The sequence below is a fragment of the Rhamphochromis longiceps genome, linkage group LG10, assembly GCF_057381845.1.
Source record: "Rhamphochromis longiceps isolate RC_006_pf linkage group LG10, R_longiceps_female_GT1.1, whole genome shotgun sequence".
Lineage (NCBI taxonomy): Eukaryota > Metazoa > Chordata > Actinopteri > Cichliformes > Cichlidae > Rhamphochromis > Rhamphochromis longiceps.
The window spans coordinates 35918491-35935127 of NC_140566.1; the positions used below are offsets into that span (position 1 = coordinate 35918491).

General features: G+C 46.7%; 1 protein-coding gene across 1 annotated transcript; it reads right to left on the reverse strand.

Moving 5' to 3' along the window:
* Positions 1 to 11123: 11123 nt before the first annotated feature.
* On the reverse strand, positions 11124 to 14704 carry LOC146661402 (GTPase IMAP family member 7-like). The gene is made up of 3 exons (XM_085421524.1): positions 14468 to 14704; positions 12053 to 12133; positions 11124 to 11965 (listed from the first exon to the last, which is right to left on the reverse strand). The coding sequence occupies exons 1-3, from the start codon at positions 14565 to 14567 to the stop codon at positions 11124 to 11126; spliced, it is 1023 nt and encodes a 340-aa protein (XP_085277650.1). The 5' UTR covers positions 14568 to 14704.
* Positions 14705 to 16637: the final 1933 nt, after the last annotated feature.

Below are 16637 nucleotides of genomic sequence, written 5' to 3' on the forward strand. Positions count from 1 at the left end.
CTGGGAGCAGCAGTGGGAGCAGCAGTCGTAGCAGCAAAGGAGAAAAAATGTGCCACACAATAAAATAAAGAACGTTTGATCACATTTTGATAATTATTGGTCATTAATGGCGCACACAAGAACTGTTAGTCCACGGTAATTTATCATATTATGTAATACGTCATCTAAGAGCTGTATAACATGAGCCTGTATACACACAGATCTCCTGAACATCTTTGGTTCCTGGGTAACGAGCTTTTTCCTCCATTGCTTAAATAAAACATTTTCCTGAATTTTCTATATTTAACACAAACCTTTGATCCATCTGACTCATGCTGGCCCAGGTCTCAGGGACAGAGTCTGGTCTGTACAGAGACTGCCACACCTCTCTATCCCACCTACATCCTCCTGATGGTCTGGAGGAAAAGCTGCAGCATCCCCAAGCTAGCTGAGATGGACTTCCATGACCTCCTCCCAGTCGGACATGCCCAGACCTTAGAGAGCAGGTTGGATTAGCAGCAGCTTTGCTCAGGACCAGCTCGGAGGTTCTGACATGGTCTCCAGTCACAAACTGATTAAAAATAAAATACTGTTCACAAATGCAAAGTTTGAAAACAATATTGTAATGTTCTGTCTCAAACTTATGAATAACGTGTTCGTAATCTGCTTCGTGAGCCACCATTATCTTTATTGCCGCTCGTTCAGTTCAACATAAAACACACCCACTTTCGTGAAAACAAACACTCCCCGTTGCCACTACGGTGGACCACAAGGGACAGTAAGCACGGAGTGCAAACATTATAAGCAATACAACATCTCCCTTTTTTTTTTTTTTTAAATGTCCGCCAGTGACACAGCTGGTATACATTTCAAAATAGAACATCCTGAACATGAGGATAAGGAACAGTTTTTCAACACTGCCATGTGTAAAATTACTGGGGCATAAAACTAACACCAACAATGCGATGCGGGATATGCACTCATTAGTACATGGACATTTGACATGTTTCCATTTTATTTATTTATTTTTTTTAGGGCAGCGATCCGCCTACACCCTTTACAATCACAGGTCAAGAATAACCCTCGGTTTGACCACTCGTCCTGATCTGGTGGTCAGTGCAGGGCTAGTGTCCATGGTTGGCGTTTTAGTGTCTCTAGATGGCGACAGGGGCTCTGCTTGTTGCTGAGCTGCACTATCTGGCTGGGTGACCAGATCGGATGCTGGTGCTGAAGGTGCCGGTGACGCCTTGGCGCCTCTCAGGTGCCGTCGGTTACGCCGTATAGTCTGTCCCTCGCCAGTGCGGATCACGAAAGAGCGGGCAGTCTCTGCAGGTCGGATGATGACAGCCGGTTTCCAGGCTCCGGACTCGTGCTGAAAGCGAATGTGGTCCCCCTGCTGCAGCCTCGGTAGTGGTGTGGCGCTGCGATTGTAGTAACGCCTCTGATGCTCTTGTCTTTCCATCCGTGTTTTTTGCACAACCGTCGGGCTTATGATGCGAGGTACCAGGTGGCATCCGGTAACAGGAAGCACTGAGCGTAGACGTCGACTCATGAGGAGCTGTGCGGGTGACCTGAAGCCATCGACTGGCGTGTTCCTTTGCTCCAATAGGGACAGGTAGGGATCTACTCCCTGAGCATGAGCTTTATCCAGAACTGATTTGGCCGTTTTGACTGTTCTTTCGGCGAGGCCGTTGCTTTGCGGGTACAAAGGACTTGAGGTCGTGTGGACAAAGTCCCATGTGACTGCAAAATCCTTGAACTCTCGAGAGCTGTATTGTGGGCCGTTATCTGAGATAAACGTCTCTGGTATACCATGTCTGGCGAATATGGCCTTGAGCTTTTTGATGACGGACCCTGCAGTGGTAGAGAATAGCCTTTCGACCTCAAAGTAGCGGCTGTAGTAGTTCACAACTACCAAGTAGTCCCGTCTACGCCATGTGAAGAGATCTGAGGCCACTGCCTGCCATGGTCTCTCAGGGATCTGGTGTGGGATGAGAGGTTCTTTGGAATTCGCCGCGCGCCTCTCCTGACATATGGAACAGTTTTCCACCGTGGCAGCTATGTCCTTGCCCATGCCTGGCCAGAAGAGGGCGTCCCTTGCTCTCTGCTTACTCCTCTCAATCTCCATGTGCCCAGTGTGGATTCTCTCCAGCATGTTGTTTCTTAGGGCTGTTGGCACTATAATTTTGTCACCTTTGAAGATGATGCCATGGAAGTGTGAAATTTCATCTCTGAAAGTCCAGAAGTCCAAAAGGGTTTTGGGGCATTTTTTTCTGTCCTCAGGCCAGCCATCCTGCACAGTTCGCTTCAGCAGGGTGAGCTGCGGGTCGCATCCTGTTGCAGCCTGTATCTCTGAGAGTTTTTTGTCACTTACTGGGAGGCTGTTTATCACCGAGTGGATCTGGTCCTCCATGCCTTCACTCAGCGTGCTGTCTTGGTCGGGCAATGGTTTCCTGGACAGTGTGTCAGCCACAGGTATGTCTTTTCCGGGCCGGCGCACAATCTCTATGTCGTATCTCTGCAGCTGTAACAGCATGCGCTGCAGACGAGCAGGGGCTACAGAGATTGGTTTCTTCAGTATGTGCTCCAACGGCTTGTGGTCCGACTCGACAATGACTCTCCTGCCGTATATGTAGGTGTGGAAACGCTTGCACCCAAACAGCACTGCAAAGAGCTCTTTTTCGATCTGTGCATAGTTGACTTCTGTTGGGGTCAGTGTCTTTGAAGCATATGCTATTGGATGTCCGTCCTGCATTAACACAGCTCCCAAACCATACTTTGATGCATCTACCTGTAGCCGTAGCTCCTTGGTCGTGTCGTAGTATGCCAGTATGGGGCCTGGTTCTCTGGTTATGAGATCTTTCATTTGCTGGAAGACTCTGTCGTGGGTCTGATCCCAGATGAACTCTGAGTCTTGTTTGAGCAGCTGACGCAGCGGTGCGTTCACCTCTGATAGTCGTGGTGCGAATCTGGACAGGTAGTTCGCCATTCCAAGGATTGTCTCAAGCTCATTCTTATTCTCAGGAGGTGGCATGTCCTTTATGGCCTGCAGTTTCTTTGGGTCTGGCTGGATGCCCTCCCGGGTGAGTTTGTGTCCAAAGTAACTCACTTCTGTGGCGCCTATGACACATTTCTCTGGATTGAGACGTACTCCTCGCTCCCGTGTGCGCTCAAGCATGGCACGGAGGTTCTCGTCGTGTTCCTCCTTTGTCCTGCCAAACACGAGGATGTCATCCACGATGGCTGCCACTCCATTGAGCCCTTCATACGTCTCATCGATTTTCCTTTGGAAAATGTCCTGTGCTGATATTATCCCAAAAGGAAGGCGCAGAAAACGGTACCTGCCAAAGGTCGTGTTGAAGGTAGTGAGGAGCGATGACTTGGTGGTTAGTTGGATGGCCCAATAGCCTGAGCGAGCATCCATGACACTGAAGTACTGTGCTCCTGCCAGCTTTGGTGTGATGTCATCCAATGTTGGAAGCAGGTAATGAGGTCTTTTGATGGCTTTGTTTAATTCGCGAGGATCGAGGCATACTCTGAGCTTCCCAGTACGCTTCTCTGCGACCACCAGTCCGTTTACCCATTCTGTGGGTTCTTTTACTTTGATGATTATGCCGTTTTTCTCCATGTCATCCAACTCCCGTTTCAGTCGTTCCCGCAGTGTGAAAGGGATCCTCCGGGGGGGGGGGCACACAACGGGCATGGCGTCTGGGTCAATGTGTAAGTCGCATTCTCCTGGGAATTTCCCTATGCCCTCGAACACATCGGCAAACTCCTCCATGACGTTTGTGATCTGTACTGACATGACCAGCTTGACTAGGTTTAGATCCAGGCATGCTCTCAACCCTAGGATGGGGGGTGCTGCAGTGTCTACTATGTCAAATGTCAGCATCTTGTGAATGCCTTTCCACCTGCACTTCAACTGGCATGTGCCCTTGATGTTGAGTTTTTCTCCTCCATAGCCAGATAGTGTGCGTGTGGGCGGTGCCAAGCTAACCTGCTTAAAACACTTCTTAAACAATCGGGCAGGGATGACGTTAGCAGTGGCTCCTGTGTCAAGCTTAAAACTCACGGTGTGATGCAGTGAGCCTACTTCTACGTCGGCGTAAGCCTGTTCATCGGCCTCCCCTTCGTTGCACTTTGTTATGGAATCTATGAATAGCTCCGCTTCATCGCTTGGAGTGTCAGGGTTGATAGAGTACACTGGGTTGGGTTGGTGTGGTGCTTGTGAACGGCATGCTTTGGCAAAGTGGTTCATTTTATTGCACTTTTTGCACCTCTTCCCTTTTGCAGGACACTCCTCCTTCTGGCTGTGTGCTCGTGCACATCTTCCACACACTTTTCCCATCTTATTATAATGAGGTGCCCTCCTATCTTTTTGCTGCGTACTCTGGCGCTTAGCGGATACTGCATGCGCGGGCGCTGCTCCCTGCAGGCTCGTGTGTGGGTCAACCATGGCTTTCAATTGCTCTCGTGCGATCTCATAGGAGCGTGCAATGTCTATGGCTTTTTCTAGAGTCAAATCTGACCCTTGGCTCAGCAGCTTTTCTCTGACTTGTGGGAAACTGGTTGCAAAGACAATCCTGTCTCGGACCATTTCATCACTGTTAACATAGCCACACTGCTTGACGAGTAACTTTAACTCGGTCACAAAGTGCTCAAATGACTCCCCTTCACCTTGGAGTCTTTCATTAAACTTGTATCTGGCGAAAATGGTGTTTGTTTTCGGCATGAGGTACTGTTCAAACCTGTCGAGATATGTGGTCAGCTTTTTAGCTTCTTCATCAGACAGCTGCCATGTGTTATAAATGTCCCTGCCTCTTTCTCCTACCCACAGAAGAAGATAGCTGCACTGGGTCTCCTCGGGCTTGCCGCTTAGCGGGCCGCTAAACATTAGCTTCACATGTTGTACGAACCTCCGCCAGGCATCGGGAAGATTGGCTGAATCCCAGTCCATCCGTGGTGCAGGAACTCCCGACGAATCCATTTCGCTCTGTCAGTGGGCGTTGAGTTCGATTTACTCTGACACCATGTAATATTCTGTCTCAAACTTATGAATAACGTGTTCGTAATCTGCTTCGTGAGCCACCATTATCTTTATTGCCGCTCGTTCAGTTCAACATAAAACACACCCACTTTCGTGAAAACAAACACTCCCCGTTGCCACTACGGTGGACCACAAGGGACAGTAAGCACGGAGTGCAAACATTATAAGCAATACAACAAATATTTTCTTTAACTTTAAAGTATAATAAATATTTACACTTAAATGATGCAAATATCAATAAATGTTGGTATATAATGTGTTCAGGTGTTTAAAAATATTGTTATCATCTGTATTGCTGTGATTACTTCATAAACACACTCTGTGCAGTGAACCTGTGAGACAGGGTTTTCCTCCTTCCTGATTTTATTTTTCATATTTAGCAGACAAGCATTTTTCAGACCGTCAAACAAACTATCAGCACTGTTTCCTCCATGTGTGGATAACTGTGGTTCTCACTGTGGTTCTCTGGAGTGCCACAGCCTGAGGAACATTCCTGTAACCTCGACCAGGCCTGTGCTTCAGCAGGTGTGGCAGTAATCGGGCGTGGGTGTGGCAGAGAAACTGAACTCTTCAGAAAATGTCATATTTTTCACTGTAGTTTCTTAGTCTTCCCTGAGAACTTGAAAGAAGAATCAGCAGCACATTCTCACACAGGGCCAGGTACGTTTGGATTACCTTTCCCTTCAATAAACGAAAAGATTGTTTAAAAACTGATGGTTGTTTGTTTGTTTTTCTTGAACATGCTAAAATAATACAACAACAAGTCTCAGGAGCTTGCAAAGAAAAGCGTCTGGACTTCTTTAAGTTACTTGAAGACGTTTCACCTCTCATCCGAGAAGCTTCTTCAGTTCTAAGGTCAAATGGTGGAGAGTCCCAGATATAAACCTAGTGGGAGTTTCCCCCCACAGAGGGACAAAAGGACCCCCTGATGATCCTCTAATCGCCTGAGCCAAGGTGTGAAACTGGGTGTGGGTCCCAATCAGCCAGAGTTTTGGGTGAGCTCATTGTGAAACCTGGCCCCACCCTATCATGTGATTTCCTGAGGTCAGATGGCCCAGGATGTGAGTGGGCGTTAAGGCGTCTGGGGAGGATCTCAAAGCTGGATTATAGATATAATCGAGTTATATAGTTTTTAAAGAGAAAGATTTGGTCACAAATCGGGAAACAGTTGTAGCTTAAAGCTAAAATTACGGACATTTAAAGTCAAATTTTGGAAGTTGCATAACATAAAGAGGAGGAGTTGGTGATAATACAACGGAGTCCCAGCAGAGCCCTGGAGCCAGGCCCGGGAAGGGTGCCCGAGGACGAGCCTCTGGTGGCTGGGCCTTAGTCCATGGGGCCCAGCCGGGCACAGCCCTAAGAGGAGACATGGGCCCATCCTCCCGAAGGCCCACCACCTGCAGGAGGCGCCATAGGGGTCGGGTGAATTGTGTGCTGGGTGGCGGCCAGGAGCGGAGGCCCTGGCGGACTGACCCCCGGCTGCCAAGACTGGCAATAGGGACATGGAATGTCACCTCTCTGGTGGGGAAGGAGCCTGAGTTAGTGCGCGAGGTTGAGAGGTACCGGCTAGATATAGTTGGGCTCACCTCTATGCATGGCTTGGGCTCTGGAACCATTCTCCTGGAGAGGGGCTGGACTCTGTCTCAGTCTGGAGTTGCCCCTGGTGAGAGGCGGCGAGCTGGGGTGGGTATTCTAATATCCCCTCGGCTTGCTGCCGATACGTTGGGGTTTTTCCCGGTGGATGAGAGGGTTTGTTCCCTGCGCCTTAGGGTCGGGGAACGGGTCCTGACTGTCATCTGTGCTTATGCGCCAAGTGGCAGTTCGGAGTACCCAGCCTTCTTAGAGGCTAGGGCAGTGGCTGAAGCAAAAACTCGGGTGTGGGAGGAGTTCCGAGAGGCCATGGAAAAAGACTTTGGGACTGCCTCGAAGAGATTCTGGCAAATCGTCAGGCGTCTCAGGAGGGGAAAGCGGTGCTCTACCTGCACTGTGTATAGTGCTGGCGGAGCGCTGCTGACGTCGACTGAGAAAATTGTCAGGCGGTGGAAGGAATACTTCGAGGACCTCCTTAATCCCACTGAAACGTCTTCCGAGGAGGAAGCAGAGTCTGGGGATGAGGGGAATGACCATTCCGGGGGCGAGGTCACTGAGGCAGTTAAACAACTCCTTGGTGGCAGAGCCCCTGGTGTTGATGAGGTCCGCCCCGAGTTCCTGAAGGCTCTGGACGTTGTAGGGCTGTCCTGGTTGACATGCCTCTGCAATGTTGCGTGGAGATCAGGGGCAGTACCTGTGGACTGGCAGACCAGGGTGGTGGTCCCCATCTTTAAGAAAGGGGACCGGAGGGTGTGTTCCAACTACAGGGGGATCACACTCCTCAGCCTCCCTGGGAAAGTCTATGCCAGGGTGCTGGAAAGGAGAGTTTGTCCGCTAGTCGAACCTCGGATACAGGAGGAGCAATGCAGTTTTCGTCCTGGTCGCGGAACACTGGACCAGCTCTTTATCCTCTCCAGGATACTTGAGGGTGCATGGGAGTTTGCCCAACCAGTCTACATGTGTTTTGTGGACTTGGAGAAGGCATTCGACCGTGTCCCTCGGGGTGTCCTGTGGGAGGTGTTGCGGGAGTATGGGGTGTCTGGCCCATTGCTACGGGCCATTTGATCCCTATACAACCGTTGCAAGAGCTTGGTTCGCATTGCCGGCAATAAGTCGGACTCGTTCCCGGTGGGTGATGGGCTCCGCCAGGGCTGCCCTTTGTCTCCGGTTCTGTTCATAATTTTTATGGACAGGATTTCTAGGCGCAGCCAAGTGGCGGAGGGCTTTCACTTTGGTGGCCTCAGAATCTCATCTCTGCTTTTTGCGGATGATGTGGTTCTGTTGGCTTCATCGGGTGGGGGCCTCCAGCTCGCACTGGAACGGTTCGCAGCCGAGTGTGAAGCAGTGGGAATGAGGATCAGCACCTCCAAATCTGAGGCCATGGTTCTCAGCTGGAAAAGGGTGGAGTGCCCACTCTGGGTCGGGGATGAGTTCCTGCCCCAAGTGGAGGAGTTCAAGTATCTCGGGGTCTTGTTCGCGAGTGATGGGAGAAGGGAGCAGGAGATCGACAGACGGATTGGGGCTGCAGCTGCAGTAATGCAGACGCTGCACCGGTCCGTCGTGGTGAAGAGGGAGCTGAGTGTAAAAGCGAAGCTCTCAATTTACCGGTCGATCTACGTCCCTACCCTCACCTATGGCCACGAGCTGTGGGTAGTGACCGAAAGAACGAGATCGCGGATACAAGCGGCAGAAATGAGCTTCCTCCGAAGGGTGGCTGGCCTCTCCCTTAGAGATAGGGTGAGAAGTTCGGCCATCCGGGAGGGGCTCAGAGTAGAGCCGCTGCTGCTCCACATCGAAAGGAGCCAGCTGAGGTGGTTCGGGCATCTGACAAGGATGCCTCCTGGGCGCCTCCTGGGTGAGGTGTTCCGGGCATGTCCCACCGGGAGGAGGCCCCGGGGCAGACCCAGGACACGCTGGAGAGATTATATCTCTCGGCTGGCCTGGGAACGCCTTGGTATTCCCCCGGATAAGCTGGAGGAGGTGGCTGGGGAGAGGGAGGTCTGGGCCTCTTTGCTTAGGCTGCTGCCCCCGCGACCCGGCCCCGGATAAAGCGGATGAAGATGGATGGATGGATGGATGGATGGATAAATTGACTAATTAAATAATATTTTTTTATTTTGTCATCACCTACAGACCCAGATTCAGTAACATGAAGTCAGATGCCTTATGCCAGCAATTCTCTCCCTCCAAACCCGCAGAAGGACCACAATTTTGCCACCTCCATGCTGCATGAGCTCTTGAATCCCTGCTCCACACTCAGCGCGATGAGCCTGACCCTGATAACAGACCTCATAACCATCTGTAGGTTTGATCTGCAGTCCAGTTTAGGTCATGCACTGCCAAATTCACCTGTCACTCAGATCAAAGTTGCTCCATGTCTTTTCTTCTGTCCTGTCAGCCCACACTAATAAGAGATGTCAAAGAATTTGTGTCTGCCTGTCAGTCTGTGCTCAGAATAAGATCACTAGCTCTCCTCTATCTGGGCTCCTCCCCCCCTTTCCCCATCACTTTGGATTTCATCAGTGGACTACCACTGTCACCAGGAAACACAGTCACTCTCCTGTAACTGTTGTGTCCTGCCTAGCAAGAGCAGCAAGAGTACTGACAGAGACTCGGAAGAGAAAGGATATGTCATGGTCCCCGTACCCGCCGGCTGACCCTGTGTTAGGCAAAATGTTTTGTTTTGTTTTTTGCTCTCTCTCTCTCCTCTGCCGGGGCGGAGCTGATTACAGGCTCCCGCCCCTAGCCCACGCACCTGCGTCCAATCTCCACACCTGCTGCTGAGCTCCAGTAATCCTGAGCCTACTTAAGACAGAGGCACTTTGCTACTCATCGCTGGATCATTTAGCAATCTGCGTCAGTCAACCTGTAGCTTAAAAACTAGAATCCGCGAGTTGTCGTTCTGAGTGTGTTACTAACTGAAGCTTCTGTGAGTAGATCTTTCCTGGACCTGTCCCTGCCCACCTCAGAATCCTGCGAGCGAGTGTGTGGAAGCGTGAGAGCCTGTTTGAGCCCCTCCTCTTCCCCCACGGACCCTGGAGCCCTGGACCCCCCTCGAGCACACTGTACATATATAATCTCTGTTTAACCCAGAATTGAAATTAAAAGTTTTCTGCTCACACAGAAGGTCTTGGACACACCTTGTCCCTTTCCTCTTCCTTTGTCATTGGCCATCAGTAGCACAGTTTCCACCAGCACCCAGTTGGCCAACAGGCATTTTTATACCTGAAGCAACCCTTTACTTTGTGCTGGGACCAGTACCATGATCCCAGCACAAAGGGCCATAAGCCAGCTAGTAATTATATTACAGTAACTGTTATACTACTGTAGTTGAATTACAAAGGTTATTCATTTATCTGCATGCTAGACAGAGAGAAAAGGAAAAAATCAAAGGACAGGCATTGTTTTCCTTCTTGCACGCACCGCTGATTGAGGAGGAATATGGTGGCACAGTACGATTCAGCCTTTCAGGACTGAACTTCAACAGGCTGACGAGCAGCCAGGCTGCAGCCTCCATTTCTACATGCTCATTATTTTACACCAGAATCACCGTGGCGACCACTTTAAAGTCTGTTTGGATTGGTGTTTATCTTTGCTTTGGGTTGATATGTAAAAGTTAAAAGTAACAATGTATGTGTGTCCTCATTAGGGTAGGGATTTGTGTTGGAGTGTGGCACTGGAGCCAGAGATGAGGCAAGTAACATACGGCAGTATTTTTAGGAAAAGTAGCAGCTAATGCATGTTACTTTACTTTTCTTTGTGTAACAATCTGAATACTGAACATCACTGATGAGGACCCAAGAAGATTTAAAAAATTAGAATATGGACTTAGAGGACTGATGATGCGTTTTTGAATGTTTTTGTCAAGTTAGCAAGAGCAAATAATTTGATCCAATTAGAAAGTGACCACAACTAAGAAGTACATTAGGCAGTTTACAGCAAGACTACTGCATCCAATGTTTTGGTCTACGCTTGGTGTTTGGATGTAGTGCTCTGGTCACCATGGAAACTCATTCCATGAAGCTAATCTGAAGTTTGGAGGTCCGTCGTGATTGGCTCTGCAGAAAGCTGGTGACCTACGTTCACTCTGCGCCTCACCTGCCCCCGCTCGCTGATTTACGTGGCCAACCACTTCATGGCTGAGTTGCTGTCAGTCCCAATCACTTCCTCTTTGTTGTGATGACTTCAACAGGTGACTGTGAAATATTTATTTGTGAGGAAATTTCACAACTGGGCTTGTTGCACAGCTGACATCCTGCCACAGATCCACTCTGGATTTCACGGAGCTTTTTATTTACAAAGAAACATTTTATTTTTATTACACAGGAACAAAAATGTGTTGGATACTGATTCAGGGAGTCAGGTGCAGTTTGACAGCTGTCAAATTATCCATAAACTAATTTTAATCCATAATATGACCGACTGATGGTTGTGAATGAAAATAACTTCTTACAGGTCAGATGATCAGTAACTAATGATGATGATAACATTAAAATTGCTTTTCATATCACAGTATGACACATTGTTTCTCTTTCGCTGCTGCAACAGCAGCTCCCACTGCCGCTCCCAGTGCTGCTCCCACTGGACCCAGCACACTTCCAGCACCCGCTCCGATACCCACACTCTTCAGGAACTTCTTCTTTTTCTCTTCCTGTCCTCCTGCACCTCCTGCTTCTTCTTCTTCCACCATCTCTGTATCTTCTCTCTGAATACGTTCAGTCTCTTCTCTGACGGCTCTCTCAGCCTCCTGCAGCATCTCATTGGTGTAACATTTTCCTCCGTTGCTCTGAACCATGGTGTTGATCTTCTCCAGCAGCTCCCTGACCTGAGAGACATCCTCACTTCTGTTCTTAAAAACATGATATCCTCCACCACACTGACTGATGAAGCCGTGCAGACGCTGATTTCCATTTATTAATGTGTCTATGTTAGCTTCATTGTCCACATCATCTCCATGTGTGAACAGCACCATAGTATAATCTGCTGCTTCTTTTCCAAATATCTCCTGAAGGATTTTCACTGTTTCTTGTTCTTCTTTGGTGAATCTGCCAATCTGGATGACGATCAGGAACACATGAGGACCAGGAGCAACAAAGGAGATGCATCTAACAAACTGTTCCTTCACCTCCAACTCAGACACGGTGATGTCAAACAGGCCCGGAGTATCGACGACAGCCAGCGTCTGTCCTTCCACCTCTCCTGTTTCCTTCTGACACTCTGACGTCACTGAAGCAAAAGAGGATGTAGATTTAAAGGCTTTTCTTCCCAAGATGGTGTTTCCTGATGCACTCTTCCCAACTCCCGTTCTCCCAACAAGCACTATCCTGAGGTGAAGGTCCTCTGCATGTGCTGTGGAAGTTAAAGAGATGGCTGTCATTATTAGTGGGAGTCTCTCAGTCATCATGTGGAACAGTAAAATATAAACATGAGACTGACCTTCTGCTTCCTCCTGTACATGGATGACATCACGCTGTGTGTCAGGAGTGAGCGAGGCATCAACGTGTTGATCAGCAGGATCTACAGCGAGGACATCAGCATGTCATTCAGAGTGGATAAGGCTGCGTCCACGCGTACACGGGTATTTTTGAAAACTGAGATTTTCCGTTTTCGTTTTAAAAAATAATCCCGTCCACACATAAAGGCAGAAATGGAGGAAAACGCTGCTAGGAACATGCCAAAGCAGCAGGTGGCGCTAGATTCCTAACCGTGTAGAAATGTTGGCCAATCAGAAGTCTAGAAGCCTCGGTGGGAAAAAGTAAACAAAGCTGGGGCATAGAAGCAGAACCGAGTCGTATGTGTGGAGGGACAGTAACTGTGTGTATATGTAAGCATTTAAACACTGCAGAGAGTAGAATTAACAGTATTGTAGAAATTCATTTCACCGAAACAATAACGTCAAAAAATGCGCACACCTTTGACGCTGCGTTTTCTCCGTTTTTCTCGTCCACACGTAAACGCAAAAACTGAGTTTTCAAAAATATCCACCCTGGCTGGCGTTTTTAAAAATCTCCGTTTTCAGTGACTAAAAACGCCGTTTACGTGTGGACGAAAGGTGCAAATGCATAGAAAAATCTGCGTTTTCAAAAATACCCGGGTACGTGTGGACGTAGCCTAAGTGTGTCTGAGTGTTCTCAAAGAGAGGGACGGTGATCTGGACTGAGGCGTGGAGTCAGACCGTAGAATAAGAGATACCTGAGCATCCACAGGCCAACATGAAGAAGCTGCAAGAAGGTCCCCCCCCCACGTATCTATAGAGGCAGGAGTTCATGCTTCACCACTTCATGAACTTTGATGACATGAACTGAGGTTAAATGTACAGTTTGATTGTGGAACTGTTGTGTTTCGCTCCCACACAGTGGTGTCTCTGAGCCATGTCAGGCTGAGGGGTAAATCCCCAAAACAGTTGCTTTTTACTGTAAAGCAATAAAGGTGTTTAGACACACACTGAGTGAAGAAGAAACACCCAATGCATCATGGGAATCCCCAGCAGCCTACGTCTATTGCAGCATAACTAAGGGAGGATTCAGGGTCACCTGGTCCAGCCCTAACTATATGCTTTAGCAAAAAGGAAAGTTTGAAGCCTGATCTTGAAAGTAGAGATAGTGTCTGTCTCCTGAATCCAAACTGGAAGCTGGTTCCACAGAAGAGGGGCCTGAAAACTGAAGGCTCTGCCTCCCATTCTACTTTTAAATACTCTAGGAACAACAAGTAGGCCTGCAGAGCGAGAGCGAAGTGCTCTGATAGGGTGATATGGAACTACAAGGTCTCTAATAGGGTGATATGGTACTACAAGTAGAGATGGCACGATACCCCTTTTTTATGTCCGATACCGATATCATAAATTTGGATATCTGCTGATACCGATATGAATCCGATATAGTGTTTTTTAATCAACAAAACTGTTTTTTTTTTAAATATCTTGCTGCATTTTGTATAAGTTCATACTCAAGTTTAAAACAACAACTACACTAAAGCTATTCTGTTATACCTGTATGCAAAAAAAAATATTTCATAGTTCAGCAATACTGATCAATCTAATAAACTTAAACCTACACCATCCTCCCTATTCTGGTATTTTAAAGAGTACTTAGCGTAAATATTAAGCAACCTAACTAATAGGGTTCCAACTCCCAGCAACAACAAAAATAAATAAATAAAAAATAGGGAACCACCCCTCACGCGCCACCTCATGATGCTTAATCGACGTAATCAACCTTAATTTGATGCAGTGTGAAAAAAAATGCACAGAAATCAATTATTTTTCAAGAAATATTAAATAGATTCAACATCTTCCTTCAACAAAATTGCAGACTGCACAGATGGTACCTTCCCAAAGGAAAAAGTACTATAGCTTACTAGGGTATATATATTAGTCTTAATAGTCACTATATACAGTAATGGACTTCTATACATTTTACATCAAATTAAAACTTTGAGTGTCAGATAATTATTTATTAAAAGCTAGACATTTTAAATGAGAATAAGAAAGAAAAGTATGTCTTTGTGCCCCCTTTTCCCTGTTAATGCCCTATCGGCCCCCCTGGCTAAACTTTGCTAGATCCGCCCCTGCACAGTTACCAGTGTCAGCTGTAGAAAAAGATCCTGGTGTGGAAAGTTATATTAAATAAATTCTAACAACAGCTTATCAAGCTTAAACGTGCTGCTGTTGTTCAGCCGCTGGTTTCCTCTTTCTGGTGCAAAGTGGGCCACAGAAAGACTCGTGACAGAAAAGCCGATCAGCTGATCATTGATCAGTTTCATGATTGAAGTAGCAGCCAGAAGAGGCAGTCGCTCCATATATCGCTTGTTAAGCTTAATGCAGGAATGCTTTACATTCAGAGATGGACTTACACACTTGCTTTACTTCTCTCGGGATAACTTTGTCGGAGATGAAATGCCGGGTTGCTAGCGAAGCTCCAAATGCTATCCAGACCACCGACAGGTCCCGCATGCCACAGCCGCTCTATCACGTGATGCATACTGCTCCGACGTGCTAACGTTCTGAGGCGAGTTACGGCGTGTTGCAAGTTTTGTGAGGTGCTTTCGTGATATTTAATGGATCGGATTACATTTTTTATTTTTCTCCGATATCCGATCCAGTAATTTAGGTCAGTATCGGACCGATACCGATACGTAATATCGGATCGGTCCATCTCTAACTACAGGGTCATTAAGATAAGATGGGGCCTGATTATTTAAGACCTTGTATGTGGGGAGCAGGATTTTGAATTGATCAATTATTAAGTCATGTACTAACAGAGACTTGGAGGAGAGAGACCTAATATTTAATAATCCACATTTCACTGTTTTACTCTTTGGATACTGTATTGTTCTTTCTTTGTGATTGTTTATGTTTAAGTTGTTTGTTGCTGGTTTTTAGTTTGTTTTTGTCTGTTTGGGAGCTGACACAGTCTCTATGGAGATGGGGTTTTTTTGGGGGGGGGGTAGCAGGAGGAGAGAAGCTGCAGAGAGGCGTGTAAGACTGCATCTCTGCTTCCTGGTCCCAACTCTGGATAGTCATATTTTGGGGGGTTTAATAAATTTGTCCATATTTCTAGAAATGAGAGCTGCTCCATCCAAAGTGGGATGGATGCCGTCTCTCCTAACAAGACCAGGTTTCCTCCGTCATCGTTAAGCTGAGGACGTATTTATATAATTTCACCTAAACCTGCAAACATTATTCTGTGGTTATATATAAACCTATCTGGTCGTTAAGTCTAACGTCACTAGCCGTGTCTGGGTCTAAACTCCGCTGCAGGTCCATATATCAAACGATCACTATGGCATTACTGAGAGTTGAAAAACTGTCTAAAGTCTTTCATCTTTAATAAAATGATCAGCGTTCTGCTCTACCAGGTGTAACAATTGAGTTTAACATCCAGGCATCCATGAAAACGGAATTTATGACATTTAACGGAGTTAGAAGTTAGCAGGAAGTTAGCTCGCTAGCTTCTATCTAAATACAATATAGCATGTCCTGACTGCGGGGTTTTGGAAACAAATTAAAACATACAGCTTTCTTATCACTTCCAGCATAAATGAAGACAGAAAACTAAACAGCAGTGACGTTTGTAGGGTTACTGAAGTTGGGCTAGCTGGTATATAATGATGTGCTACGTGACCGCTAGCGACACAGCTATGTTAGCATAATATAAACAAGCTAACTTTTTTCCACTCGATAAAAGTTAACGTGAGTGTTCTCGGTGGTCAGGAACAAATGTAATCGCATGGCAGGATGCTGTAAAAGGACCAAACTTCAGCCAGGAGAACAACTGAGATAATCCATCCACAATACGAGGTTAGTCATTCATATACTGCTGCATGGGCTGGGCTGTAGCTACATCCTAAGGTTTTAAAAACTGAGCTTATTCTTATATTCTATTTATCCCCTTTGTATATTTTATTTATATTTGTCTCTGTATTTATATATGTGTGTGTGTGTGTGTGTGCGTATATATATATATATATATATATATATATATATATATATATATATATAACAATATATAACAATTCTGTAACTGTAACTTCGGTCGTTGCTGTGCTTTTTTTGGAAGTCGAATTTCCCAGAGGAACCCACCCGAGGGATTAATAAAGTTCTATCTTATCTTATCTTATCTTATCTTAAATAAATGATTAGCGGTAATAAAAGCCGAGGGAGGTCAACAGGGATCACTGACTGTTTTAGGAGCTTTTAGAGATTAAATAGAAGAAAATACAAAACATTAAACATGTTAACAACACAAAAGCCATATTAAACGCAGACTACTTTAGACCCGGAAGTAGGATTCGTCACGTCATCACTTAAAGACCGGATAGAAGTTAATGAGGGTGTATATATACTGAGATGAGTGCAACAGGTGTGGAAAAAAGCACAGGTAACATTACTGAGGGCAGAGAAAACTTGACTGAAATCAAACTGGAAATCACCTGAACTAAAACATCACATCGATCCAAACTATCACTGTCATAAAAAAAACGAACCACAATTAGCTCGACACTGAGAAGTTAGTCAAACTGG

Bases quoted from the DNA above. Each gene is read 5' to 3' on its own strand.
- LOC146661402 (XM_085421524.1), bottom strand. From the start codon at position 14,567: ATGCGGGACCTGTCGGTGGTCTGGATAGCATTTGGAGCTTCGCTAGCA. The intron at 12,134-14,467 runs GTAAGTCCATCT...TCCTCGCTGTAG, and splicing joins GAGAGAAGTAAAGCAAGTGT to ATCCTGCTGATCAACACGTT. The intron at 11,966-12,052 runs GTCAGTCTCATG...TAACTTCCACAG, and splicing joins TGTACAGGAGGAAGCAGAAG to CACATGCAGAGGACCTTCAC.